This window comes from Leptonychotes weddellii, chromosome 11, assembly GCF_054177405.1.
Source record: "Leptonychotes weddellii isolate Sample4059 chromosome 11, ASM5417740v2, whole genome shotgun sequence".
NCBI lineage: Eukaryota > Metazoa > Chordata > Mammalia > Carnivora > Phocidae > Leptonychotes > Leptonychotes weddellii.
In genome coordinates this window covers 46,453,118-46,467,239 of record NC_138379.1, presented here as the reverse complement: position 1 = coordinate 46,467,239, position 14,122 = coordinate 46,453,118, and the positions used below count along the sequence as shown (strand labels likewise).

Genomic DNA, 14,122 nt, shown 5'->3' with positions numbered 1-14,122 from the left:
TGGTAATGGGTCATCAGAGATCGCCCTTCTGGCTGAGATCAGCCCTAAGTTGGGAAGCACAAGTATTCTAAGAATACAGGGAGGGTGAAGCTGCTATCCTGAGTAGAGTGTCTAATAAAACAGGATGTCCTGGGACTCTCTTAAAATAGGAAGGTCAAAATGCTTTTGCTATTGAGTAATTTAAGAAGTCATTTGTCCATTTAACAGCTATTTACTGAGTGCCTTACTAAAGATCGGAAATAAGAAACTCCATCTCTGCCCTCAAGTTTAGAGTAGGGTGCTCGATTTGGCAGCACATATACTAAAATTGGAACGATACAGAGAAGATTAGCATGACCACTGCACAAGAATGACATGCAAATTTGTAAAGTGTTCCATATTTTTTTTTTAAAGATTTTATTTATTTATTTGAGAGAGAGAGAGAGTGAGAGAGCACAAGAGGGGGTAGGGTTAGAGGGAGAAGCAGACTCCCCGCCGAGCAGGGAGCCCGACATGGGACTCGATCCCGGGACTCCGGGATCATGACCTGAGCCGAAGGCAGTCGCCTAACCAACTGAGCCACCCAGGCACCCAAAGTGTTCCATATTTTTAAGAATGAAATCTTGCCATTTGCAACAACATGGATGGAGCTAGAGAGTATTATGTTGAGCGAAATAAGTCAGAGAAAGACAAATACCATATGATTTCACTCGTATGTGGAATTTAAGAAACAAAACAAATGAACAAAGGGGAAAAAAGAGAGGAAGGCAAACCAAGAAACAGACTCTTAACTATAGAGAACAAACTGATGGTTACCAGAGGGGAGGTGGGTGGGGGGATGGGTGAAATATGTGAAGGGTATTAAGAGTATACTTACCGCGATAAGCACGGAGTAATATATAGAGTGGCTGATGTATATTGTACATCTGAAACTAATATTATACTGTATGTTAACTAACTGGAATTTAAATAAAAACTTAAAATGAAGTTTAGAGTAGGGAATCCAGTGCACCCCTAGAGCAGGGAAAACAATGCTAGCTGCCATTTCTGGAAGACCTAATATAAGCCAGGGACAGTGGTGGTCTACATATTATCTAATTTAATACAAGCAATCCACTTGAGGGTAGATCATATTATCTTTGATAACAATGAGGAAATTAACAATGAAAAGGGTAAGGAAGTTTGTCCAAGGTCACACATATAGTAAATGCAAGAGTTAAAATTGAAATCCAGGTCTGCCTGCGCTCCAAAGCTTATATTCATTTCTCCACAATAATAAGGCAGGAGTAATCCTTTTACCAAAGGAATATTTATTGAGCATCTCTTTTTGTTCCAGACATTGTTCTGAGTGCTAGTAATGTAAGAGAGAAAAAAACAAAGTCCCTGTTTTGTGGGGCTCATGCTCTATTGGAGAAAGACATTAAACACAATAAATTTTCAGTATGTCAGATGGTAAGTATGTGAAGAAAAATTAGGCAAGATAGGAAGGATGTGGGAAAGAGAATTGCTATTTTAAATAAAATCGTCAGAGAAGGCTCTGATAAGATGAAGTTTGAGCAGAGACCTAAGGGAAGGGCAGAAGTAAGAAATGGGACTGGCATAAAAGAGCTTCCTCCGTTACCTGCTTGTGGGTTCAGTCTGGAAAAGAGAGGAAGAAATGGGGGTGCAGGTATTGGGCTCCGAGTTAGAAGATCTGAGCTTTATTGATTGGTTGATTAGCAATTTTTTTCCACCTCTGAACTGAAATTCCCTTTCCTGTAGACAGGAATAACATTCCTTGCCCAGCTTCCCCACATGCAGCTGTCATGAGATTCAATGGGACAACCCACGTGAAAACCCTTAGAAAATAACACAAGTGAGAAAGCAAGACTAGGAGTTAGCTTTTCAACCGAAAGGAAGTCTGTGTAGGAAAATAAAGAGAATTGCTGTTAGAGGTGTACTGGTTACCCTAGACATCTTTTTTGAAAAGCTGTCCCAGGCTAAAAAAGAGAAATAGGCTAAAAGAAATAAGCATACGTTTAATAATAGGCTTCTGCTGAAGATCCCCTGTTTAACTTGCAGTAGTCAGAAACTGCGTCGCATATTTTAACTAAACTTGGCAGGAGGCTCTGGGATTCTAACCTTAATTCTAATCTCCACGTTCTTACCCAGGCATTTCCCCTCTTACCACGCCCCCTCACTCGAACTCCATTTCCCAATATGCATCAGGCTCCTCTAAGTCGTCTGTCATTGTGACGTATGTTCCACAGCTTTCTGGGAAATGTAGTTTATTTGTTCTCCAGTTGCAGAAAAATCTAAGGCTGTGGACTACCACTCCCGTGAAGTAGTGCGGTATCCCACCGCGTTCGCGGCGTCTTCGAACGCGCCGCGGCAGCCATGTTGGACGCGGCCAGCGCAGGGGCCGGCACCAGGGGGTTATCTAAGCGGCTGTCACGATGCTGGGGTTCCTGGTGTTGAGGAGAACAGCGCTGGCGCCGCGGCTCCTCCTCCAGCAGCTTAGGTCCCCGTCGCTCCGGAGTCATGGCAGTGCCTCCAGCCAGAGTGTGACCACCGCGGGCCGCGGGGAGCCGCAGTGGCTGAGGGCGGCCGTCGGGGGGCGCCCTGGAACATCGTTGGCCTTCCTCCCCCGAGAAGGGGCAGCCACATGGGGGCGCCAGGGAGGACGCACCGAGACCCAGTGCCTCGTAGCCGCAACATGGGGACGCCTTCCTAGCCCAGAAGAAACACTCCCGGGACAGGACAGCTGGAACGGGGTCCCCAAGAGGGCCGGACTGAGCATGTGGGCCCTGGCCACGGCGCTAGTGGTTCACTGTTACAGCAAGAGCCCGTCCAACAAGGGTGATTATCGGGGCAGTCTGGGTTCGAGGAAGATAGAGGCGGGAGGAGTGACCTGACTCCGTTATCTTTGGAGGGCGGGAGTTGCTTATAGATTCAGAGCAGCAGAGCTTCAGTCCTGGAAGGACTCAGACATCGTCTGGTCACTGGGGCAGGGTGGTGAACAGGAGAGCTCAGTGCCTCTGAGTTCTATCACTTCCTATCATAGGTCACCTCCCTTCTTTGGGCGCTACTTTGTCCATCTGTACAATGGAGACATTGAATGATACATCTAAAATGAGAGCATCGTCCTTTTATGTCCTAATATTCTGCCTGGTCCAATTCTTCTCTTTTAAGAGGTCTCCAGGAAACCACCGTGTGTTCTAACGGTAACTACTAGATAGTTCAGAGAAGTTTTCCCGGCGAAAGGTGGCCTAAGAAAGGAAGTAGGAACTTGGTTTCAATACCAGCGTTGCCACTGTTCACCCCTTGCTCCTCTCTGGTTTCACGTTCCCCCCCTTACACAGTAAAGAATGATTTCTCAGTACTCTTACAGTGCTGTTATTTTGAGTCTTGGAGTTCAGCAGTCTGGGTCTGCCTATCAGAGTCCCCAGGGTTTTGTTGTCCCTGGTCTCAGGTGTGAGGTGATCTTGCCAAGCCATACAGTTGGCAGGAGAAGAAAAACAAGGAAGTTGGATCCTTAGAGACCCAAAAGCAACCATGGGGGCTGGCTGACCCAGCTTGCCATCTCACCTGGGTGCAAGGAGTTGAGCAGGGACTGGGAGAGCAGGCAGCCAGACTTCTGGCCTGCATGAGTCCAACCACTCAGGTTCTCAGTAGTTCCTCAGGGGGTAAAGCTGGAAGCATGGTGTTCATAGGTTTCATGCATCCCAAGCTCTCAGACTTGGGAGCAAGAATGGGGACTACCTTGAACTAAGTTTATTTAGCAGAATGTGGCCAGCTGTAAAGGAAGGGTCCTGAATTGGGAGTAAGGACCTCTGGGATCTTGTTCTGGTTCTACCTGTAACTCCCATTGTGACTTTGGACTCTTGCTTCTCATCCTCACTGGCCCTGTTTCCTCATCTACAAAATGAGGATGTTGAAATAGAGACTATAAGGGCTCTTCTAGCTTAGGCATGCTATAATTCTATAACTTTGAGCATTTTTTGAATACTCTCTGTGAGCCCAATTTTGGGAGGTGTGGAACTCCTAGCAGCACAAAGTCATTTAAGGAGACAGTTCAGGCAGTTAGGCCGATGGGTCTGGTAAGTGGTATGACAATGTGTTGTTGGGGGATTGGAGGGCCAGCAGGGTCAGGATGGGTAAGATACTCAGCAGGATGAGGCAAGAGATGAAAAGGAGTGACATTGTGAGCTCCATGAGAGCGAGGAATGCAGCTTATCTTTTTTTCAGGTTGATACGAGTTCCTTTCCCTAATACTTTCACATTGTTTGTCCACCATAGCATCTGGAACGTAGTAGGTACTCCGTAAATGTGTCTTGAGTTGGATTGTATTGCATGCAAAGACTTCATGGATATGGGGGTCACAAGTCAGCATGGTGTGTGCAGGGGCTGGCAGGTTAGCCAGCCTGATTGGAGGACAGGGGGTCTTTGGAATGAGGTGAGAGCAGATGGAGTGGGGCCTGGATGTCAGGAGGGTTTTTGGAGGGTTTGGAATTTCTCCCATGGGCAGTGGAGAGCCACGGAAAGTTCATGAGCAGGGAATGTCCTGAGGCTAGTATGCTTAGATGAATTGGGGGAGGGGTCCAAGGTCTTGCCTTAGAGGTTCCTGGGGGCGCCAATCTGGACTTTGTCTACTTTCTAAAGTAAGTAATGACCAAAACCATGATCACTTCCAACCCTTCAGACTTTGCTAGCCTATGCTGTACCCTGATTTGGAGTTAAAAGCTCAGGCCCTCCATATGGTGCAGTAGAAACTGTACCCTGTAGGAGCCGGGAGGCCCTGACTCTCAGCTCCTTCTCATTACCCCTGTGACCTTGCAGAAGCCACTTCTTTCTGCAGAATGAGGGAAGAGTGGTTACAGTGATCTCTGAGGAAGCTTTGTTCCCCTTCCAACTGAGGGCTGTCTGAGCATCCCTGGATGTGTGCTTAGAGAACCATGGGGGAAGATAACCAGGAAAGACCTCTCCCTGGACTCTAGGCTGGCAGGTGGGGTGGAGACACTAATGTTTGAACCACAGATCTGGTTTGTGTATGCATGACAAGGTGGCTGTCTTATCCCTGGAAACTGAGGCTCAGGAGGTTAGATGAGTTGGCCAGCTCATACAGCATGTAAGTGGCAGAATTGGGGTGGGAGCCCAGGTCTGTCTGTCTCCATATCCTGCTCTTTCTACCCTACTGCCGTGCCTCCTCTCATGTTTTGCTGGGTGAATCTCTTGGCTGGACTGAGAACTCCCTGAGGCAGGGCTGGGTATGAGTCTCTCCAGTGTTCAACAATGGAGCTCAGAACCATGCTGGGCACATAGGGCTCCATGACTATTTGAAAAAATCTTGCCTCTACTATTAATAGTTTTTCTGAGTCACGAAGTTTTTCTTTGTGGCCACAAGGTGGTGCCAACAGCCTGCAGACTGCTCAGGCCAGGCCAGGCTTAGCATTGCTTTTCTGCTAGGTGTTTGCTAAGGGATTGCAACACTCTGCTTTGGGTCTCCCTTTGCTGAGCTTGGCACCGAGGAGTTGGCAGGTTTTTCAACCATCATTTCATCTCCTTGGAATCCTCGTGAGGCTTGCCAGGGCAAGGATTATTGCATCTACTTTATAGTCATGGAAGCTGGAGTTGAGAGGGAAAGGGGCTGCCACAGCCCAGGGAGTAGGGGGCAGATGGTTGGGCCTCCTGGCTCCTGGTCAAGGCTCTTAACTGAGGAGCCCACACCCCTGCCTGTTCCTGTGTGCAGGGTTGGTGACTTTTGACATGAGATTCAAAACTACGCTGAGAAATCAGTGTTGGGGAAGAAAGTGGGATGAGGTAGGGGGATGACTAGTAACAATGACAGCCATGTGAAACATATTAGTCTGAGCTTTCTAGCTAATGAAGAGTGAAGGGATTCACATATCACGCATTTGCCATAGGCAGCACATGGTTGCTAGCACTTTACCTGGATCACCTGTATGATAAGAGTTACAAGTTTGGGCTCTGTAATGGATGTGGAAGATAGGTTAACAGTGCCTACCATGTAGGCAGGGGATGATTAGCTTTCTCTTTATATGCCTTGGCATCATTTCCTTCGTTAAAGCCCATGTTTCCTTCCTTTTATTTATTTATTTTTTGGGGGGGAGGGGCAGACGGAGAGGGAGAGAGAAACCCAAGCAGACTCCACACTCAGCATGGAGCCCAGTGCAGGGCTTGATCTCAGGACCCTGAAATCTTAACTCTGGCCGAAACCAAGAGTCAGACGATTAACTGACTGCACTACCCAGGCACCCCAAAGCCCATGTTTCTGAAGTTCTTCCATTTCCATTGTTTTACTGGGCCCTCCATGCAGTTAGCTCTGAGGGTAGGTCCTGACCAGGGATCTGACAAGTGCCCCCTTTCTTTTCAGATGCAGCCCTGATGGAAGCTGCTCGCACCAACAATGTCCAAGAAGTCAGTAGGTGAGTGTCAATCCCCAGGACTTGCTCTCCCCTACTGGAGGGCCTGAGCTGGGTGAACCCCTTGCTCCGGTGATGACTGCCTTGGAGGAAATCCTCACACTCATCTGGAAAGTGAACCCTGTAACTTCCCTATAGTCACAGTCACCTGGGCTGCCTTGGCCCAGGTCAACCCTTAGATTTTTTAAGGTGGGGAGTCAGCCCTGTGTCTCCTTTTTTCTTGACCCCAAACATCTCTGGATCCTTCCACTGTCTTATTCTTAGCAGGGCATGGTTTAGAGTCCCCTCCACATCCTGCGGGTTCTTTACTGAATCTTCCAATTTGTTCTTACATGTTTGTGGAACTGGCCATGTGTTATTGCTTGCTGCCTGGATGGGGTACAGGTGGGCACCCATGGAAAGGTTTGGGGATTTGGGAGGGAGCTGGAAGAAGCCTTTCTGTCGGGTCTTCTGGGGCTAGAAAGATCTTCCTGAAGGGCTGGGGTGCACATGCTGGGCTCCTGCTCAGGGGCTGAGTGCATTCTTCCAGCCTGCCTGGCTCAGCTGGGCCCCTTAGGACCACTGGCAGGTTAGAACTGAGGTTTGTTCTGGGCAGGGACAGGACTCAGGCTGAGGCTCAGCCTGGTGCCGGGGCTGGGCAGTCTGTGTCCAGGATAGATGCTCAGACTGGTGCCACCCCAGCGCTTCAGTATGGGGCTGTTGGTTAGGGGCAGAGGTTTTATTCTTGGTGAAACTAGTGGCCTGCGCTGGGCTTCATCTTGGCCTTTTTTGGCCCTTTGTATAAAGCGAGGTGGCCCCAGGATACCCCCCTTCCCTGCTACCATGTCCACATATTAGACAGGAAGTCCTGTGTTTGGGGTGGCTACCCCTGCATTCAGTGCCACACTCTCGGTGCTCCTTCTCACTCCAGCTGCCTGAACATATAAGAAAGTGTTGAAAGTCAGCTGCAGCCCCCACCAAGACTTACTGCTTTGATTCCCTTTCATTTTATCTGCAGCATTATTATTGATTCTCAGGGGTGCTTTTGAGTATTAATGTTCAAGGCTTAGTTTTTAATAAACCACTTTTGGAAGTGTGGGCTGGGAGTTGTTTCGTAGCCAAATAAATACGATGGAGCAATAGTTTAATAAACATGCGATGATGCATCTTAAAAACCAAGCACAGATGTCAGCTTGTTGTTATAAGAGCCATTCATAACTGCCGGCTGTGCGTGGCATCTTCATTTCCCCAGAAACAGCTGAGCCGCGCTTCCCTCTGCTGCAGTACAGGGGAGTGAGGGGGCAAAACTGGCTGTGCCCGCCCCCCCCAGGCCTTTGCTGACCCTCAAGCCACCTGTCAGTGATCGGTCAGCCCTCCTGCTGAGGACTGCCAGGCTGCTGCTTAGCTCTGGCAACCCAGTTTAGGTGGTGTATTTGCAAAGCAGCAATGCCGTGAATCCACTGATCCGTCACCCAGGGGAGGCTGAGTTTACCCTATTCCATTAAGCCCCTGAGTGTTGATTATTTTAGCTCTCTCAAAAAAAATGTTTTTCTAATAGCAATTAAACACTCGTCAAAAGAATGCAGGAAGTGATTGAATTTCTGATGTGTGTGATGCAGAACATTGCTTCTTGCCTGTGTGGCTCGCATTTGTAAGGGCCTTTCCTGTGTGTCTCCAGTCTCTAGCTGCTTTTCTCCTGCCTCCAGTTGCCTCATCTCTTTTGGTCATGATGACTCAGTCTCCCTTCACCCCTTGTAAGGGAGTCAGAGGTGAGCGAGGCACAGAGTCTGACTTTCAGCACAGCAGTCTTACCCCTACTCTTCTGACCTCCTGCGTCCCCCTCTGCCCCCCCACTCTGAAGCAAAGAGTAGGGAACAAACAGCAAAGACGGGACAGGAGCTGCTGGCTGGCTGCTGGGCCCGGTGTCCTGTGGGTGCTGCTGAGGTGTACAGCACTGCAGGGTGTGGGGAAGGAGGGCAGCTGGCTTGAGAGAAACCAGTGTGCAGGGCTTAGAAAGCCCATGGTGAGGAGTCTAGGATTCTGATCCTATAAGCAGTGGGGAGACATGGAAGGTTTTTGAGCAGGGGAGTGACTCAATTAGGATCATTCAGAAGGGTGAAGAATAAACAAGTGAGGAGAGGCTGTTTCAATAAGACAAATTCAAGGTGAGAAAGGCCTGAATTAGGAACCCCCTCCTCACCCAAAAGACTTCCTGCTTATGCATGAATGGGGAGGCCTCTGCTGGAAGGTACTGGAGATGGGCGAAGGAAACAGACATGTAACCTATCAACTATAGTTTTTCCTGCTAATAGAGCTAGGTCTAGAGGTGGAGGTGGGGAGAGCCTGGCCATCCTTGCTAAAAGAACAGTTCTTTTTTTTTTTTTTTTTAAGATTTTATTTATTTATTTGAGACAGAATGAGAGAGAGAGAGAGAGCACATGAGAGGGGGGAGGGTCAGAGGAAGAAGCAGGCTCGCCACCGAGCAGGGAGCCCGATGCGGGACTCGATCCCGGGACTCCAGGATCGTGACCTGAGCCGAAGGCAGTCGCTTAACCAACTGAGCCACCCAGGCGCCCCTAAAAGAACAGTTCTTTTGAATTCCTACAGCTGGTGTTTATTCAGCTTTTCTATGCCCTAGACTCTGCATAGGTGCTTCATGCCGCTCTTAGGTTCTTCCTGTGTATCCTGCTTTTAGCTCCGTCCAACAGACCTGCCTATGACAGGATAGAGTCCCATTCTCAATTTTTAAAAACCCCTTAAACATAGTTTATACATGGTTAGGTCACCAAGTGTGTGATCAGTATCATCTCCGATATCAGTATTTGGAATAAAACTCAGATCTGGTGAATAATACTGTCCTTTACCGTTCTTTCCCCATTGCCCTTCTGAGGCTCTGTGCATCTCTGCCTTGATGTCCCCCAACCTTCCTTAGCCCTAGAGCCTTGGGAAAGCTCTGGATAGTGAAGGGCAGCAGCCTGAGGTTCTTCTGCTCAGAGGGGAAGTGCTTCATCCTCCTCTTTAAGGACGCTGTGGAATCTGAAGTTCGTAGGTCCTGGGTATGAGCCCTCTACACAGACCACCCCTCTGTACTCAGTGCTCATTACCCTCTGCTTAAATCCTTCCAGACTCAGCTCAAGTGCTACAGCCCTTTTGAAGCCTTCCTTGACTCCTCCCACCTGGCTGTGATCTCCCCTTGCTTTGCCCCACATCTCCCTTCTGGTCTGGGAGGGTATGAAAGTCATCTGACGGGGCGCCTGGGTGGCTCAGTCGTTAAGCGTCTGCCTTCGGCTCAGGTCATGATCTCGGGGTCCTGGGATCGAGCCCCGCATCGGGCTCCTCGCTCTGCGGGAGGCCTGCTTCTCCCTCTCCCACTCCCCCTGCTTGTGTTCCCTCTCTCGCTGTGTCTATCTCTGTCAAATGAATAAATAAAATCTTAAAAAAAAAAAAAAAGTCATCTGAAAAGGGCCATGCCAGCCTGCGGCAGGAGAGTGATCCTTGTCTAGAAGAGAAGTTGGAGGCTGGGTGAGAGAACTAGGGCTGACTGTCAGGACTGAGGAGGCACTCAGTCCATGAACAAGAAAAGCAGCAAGATTCACTGCTGCCCAAATCAGGAATCCTTATAGACAACCTTATGAGACGATCAAGCCAACAGCTCTGGACAGTCACCCTGATGTAGAGGCACTGTTGACCTGCTTTATGTGGTGCTCGCTAACTGTGTGTGGCGTGAGCCTGCTTGGCTAGAGGGGACAGCATAGGATCTGCCACTCGCCACATTCTGTTCTTGATATTAAGAAGGTTGTGAGCTAGACTTCACCTTAAACCACTGGATTGTGTGCCTCCCCAGGGCAGGGACAGGTCTGTTTCCCCACATCTTATACTCTGTTCCCCAGCACAACAGAATTTGGGGAAAGTTGCTTTTTACTGACTTTTCAGCAAACTTGAAGCAGACAGTCCAGAGTCTTATTTCCATACGTCCATTGGCTATATTAGAGGAAGGCTGGGTCCTTTCCTCTTCCCTTCCTTATCTCCTCCTTTCTCCCTATGTGGCAGCCATTTCCCTCCTCCTCCCCCAAGGCACTTAAACCTTGTTAGTGTGTTCAGCTCTGACAACTCAGGAGTGGAAGCCCTGTCCTGGGGCCCCTGTCCCACCTGTCCGCATCATGAGCAGGTGGCCCTACTCCTGGGCTCAGCCCATACCCAAGCCTGGCTTCTGGATGCAGGAATCACTCACCCGAAACCTAGGGCATAGGGCAGATTGAAGGCACATCTGTGAGGAGCTATCAGGGCTGAGAGAAGTGAGGCCTCCTATTCTCCCAATGGAGATCACATTTCCTTCAGAACAAACTTGAGTGAAAAACAACACCCCTACCCATTTCCCTTCTCCCAGCAGGGAGTTGGGCCTCTTTGCTGAGTGCATAGCTCAGTTGTTCATCAGCCCAAACGTTCTCTAAAGAAGGAACCCTGGTGATATCAATCTTGAACCTCACACTGCCTGCCCTTTCCAGGATTCATTTGATCATTTGACAAAATTTACTGAGCACCTGTCATATGCTGGGTCCTATGCTTGGCACAAGGGACCCCTGACCATGCATGATTCCTGCCCTTAATGCAGGAGACTGGGGAAGACTGTGGCAACATAGCGTGATCAGTGCTGTCAGACAGGAGCCCAGAAGATGCCCCTAACCAACCTGGGAGACCAGAGAAAGCATCCTAGAGGAAATGGCTTTAAATACCAGTAGGGCTTGGGAAATAGAAGGGGAAGGCATTCCAGGCAAAGGGGACCGCATGAGTGGTAGCACTGAGGCAAGAAACAGCCTAGGGTATGTGGTGGGGCGGGGGAATTATATATTGTTTGGTGTTGTTTGATCACAGTTTGAGGTCAGGAGGAACTGGAGAGAGGGAGAGACCTGGCCGTGGAGGGCATTGTCTATTTGTCCCTCAGTCATTCATCTGTCCAGCCTGTCTTCTGTGCCTAGCCCTGAGCTGAATTTATGTTGGTGGCAACACCATGAGGAAGGAGAAGCAATCACTGCCCTGGAGGAGCTCATTAACTCCCTTCCTAGGGGAGGATGGGGCATGTGAGTCAAAATTGAGAACCAGCAAAAGAAGGCACATGTTGCCTAACTTCTATGAGCTTAGGTAACATGGAGATAATACCTATAACCCATAGAGTTGTAGAGTATTTATTAATAGCAGAAATAATACTTCATTTGACCAAGGTTTGTGAGTGCTTATTAGGGGCTAGGCTTTGGGCTGAATGCTGGAAATGCAGTGGTGAACAAGATTGACACAGTCCCTGTCCTCTTGGTACTTGTAGTCTAACTGGGAGCAGGACTAATTATGCAGACATAATTTTGTACTTCAAAATGAAGTGCAGTGTCTTTTCAACAAATGGGACAACTGGATATCGACATGCAAAAAAATGCAGTTGGAGCCCTACCTCACCTATACACAAAAATTAACTCAAAATGGATCATAGACCTAAATGTAAGAGCTAAAATTATAAAACTCTTAAAACGTAGGAGTAAATCTTTGTGACCTTGGGTTAGGCAAAGCCATCTTAAATATACCATCAAAAGCACAAGAAAACAGAGAAAAAGATAGATAAATTGGACTTCATCAAAACTGAAAACTTTGTGTTCAAAGGACACCTTCAAGAAAGTGAAAAAGACTCTCCCACAGAATGGGAGAACATATTTGCAAATCATATATCTGCTAAGAGATTTGTACCCAGTATATATAAAGAAATCTTTAACTCATCAATAAAAAGATAACCAAACTTAAAAATGGACAAAGAATCTGAATAGATATTTTCTAAAGAAGATATTCAAATGAGCACATGATATTCAGTATACACACGTAAAGATGCTTAACATCATTATTTATTAGGGAAATGCTAATCAAAACCACAATGAGATACCACTTCACACCTATTAGGATGGCTGTAAGCAGAAGGATAATAGCAAGTGTTTGTTGGATGTGGAGAAATTGGAACCCTCACGTATTGCTGGTGTGGATGTGAAATGGTGGAACTATGGAAAAGGGTTGGCATTTCCTCAGTTTGTTAAACATAGATTACCTTATGACCCAGCAAGTCTACTCCTAGGTACATAACCCAGAGAAAAGAAGACATGAACATGAATGTTCATAGCATTGTTATTCATAATACCCCAAAGAGGAAAACAACCCCAAAGTCCAGAAATGGCTGAATGGATAAGTAAAAATATGGTATAGCTACAGAGCATAATATTATTCATCAGCACAAAGGAATGAAGTATTGCTATATGCTACGATATCAGTGAACCTTGAAAGCATTATTCTAACTGAAAGAAGTCAGAAAAAAGACCACATATCCTATGATTCAATTTATATAAAATGTCCAGAATAGACAAATCCATAGAGACAGAAAATAATTATTGCCAAGGACTGGAGAGGTTGGTGTTGGGAGGGAATAGGGAGTGACTGCTAATGCGTCCAGAGTTTCTTTTGGGGATGATGAAACTGTTCTGGAGTTAGTAGTGAAGATTGTACAACTCTGAATATACTAAAAATGATAGAGTTGTATACTTTTAATGGGTGGATTGTATGGTATGTGAATTATATCTTCAGACTTGTTTAAAAAGGGATTTACAAGGCACTTGGGAATCTAACCTTGGATCTAGGAGGAGTGGAGGAGAGGGTATGTATCAGTAAGGGAAAGCACTGGAGTACATGAGATTGAAGTGAGCTCTGAATGATGAAGAGAAAGGCGGAATTAGATTCGGTTGGAGGGAACAGTAGGGTGGAAGGCCCTAAGTCAAGAACAGATGTGAAGAAATCAAGCAATTGAGAGAAGGCCAATCTGACCGGACTCTAGAGAGCAAGGGCACAGTGACATGAACTGAAGCTGGAGAGTTAAGCGAGGACCATACCACACTGGGTCTGTAGGCCATGGTGATTTTTATTTTTACTAAGATTGGGGGGCAACCACTAAAGAATTTTAAGCCTGTGCGCTCATGCATGTGTGTGTGTGTGTGTGTGTGTGTGTGTGAGAGAGAGAGAGAGAGAGAGAGAGCGTGAGCTTGAATGAGAGAAAGACCTGGTGACATGATCTAGATCTGCATTGTAAAAGATCTCTCTAGTTGCTCCACAGAGAACAGATTTATAGAGAGCCATGGTGGATGCAGGAAGACTGGTTCAAAGCGACTGGAATAGTCGGAATAGTCTAGAAAGGAGGTTGATGGCAGATGATGACTTGACTAAGATGTCAGCAGAGATGGAGGAAGTAAGCTAGACAGGACTTGGTAGTGGTTAGAGCAGTATCAGTGCCTGATACGTCCTATGTACTAATAAGTGAATGTTGAATGAATGAACAGAATTGGATATCACTGATTAGGGAGAAGAAGGTGTTAAGAATGAATTTCAGCTGTGTAGATTCTGTTCCCTGAGATGAAAGTGCTAGACGAGAACTAGGTTGGGGGGAAAAGATTATGAACTAGGTTTTAAACTTGCTAAATTTAACATGCTAGTGAGATACTCAAGTAAAGATGTCAACTAGGCAGTTGAATGTATGCGTCATTCTGACTCTTCCCTCTGTATATACCATGTTGCCTCTCAAAAAAAAATCTCAGTGATCACTTTAGAGATTTTTTTTTTTTAAGATTTATTTATTTATCTATTTGACAGAGAGAGAGAGAGCTCGCAGAAGCAGGGGGAGCGGCAGGCAGAGGGAGAAACAGGCTCCCCATGGAGCAGGGAACCCG

At 47.2% G+C, this 14,122-nt stretch overlaps 1 protein-coding gene and 1 non-coding gene across 2 annotated transcripts in view; both read left to right on the top strand.

Annotated features, from left to right (window-relative positions):
• Positions 1 to 277: 277 nt before the first annotated feature.
• On the top strand, positions 278 to 384 carry LOC115939944 (U6 spliceosomal RNA). The gene has a single exon (XR_004074715.1). It is a non-coding gene; the product is annotated as a U6 spliceosomal RNA (small nuclear RNA).
• Positions 385 to 2,340: 1,956 nt separating this feature from the next.
• CLPB (ClpB family mitochondrial disaggregase) overlaps positions 2,341 to 14,122 on the top strand; it is a 140,458-nt gene continuing 128,676 nt past the window's right edge. The window contains exons 1-2 of the mRNA XM_081797326.1: positions 2,341 to 2,817; positions 6,353 to 6,404. Of these exons, the coding sequence (XP_081653452.1) occupies positions 2,415 to 2,817; positions 6,353 to 6,404 (455 nt within the window). The 5' untranslated portion in view covers positions 2,341 to 2,414. The remainder of the gene's footprint in view (positions 2,818 to 6,352; positions 6,405 to 14,122) is intronic.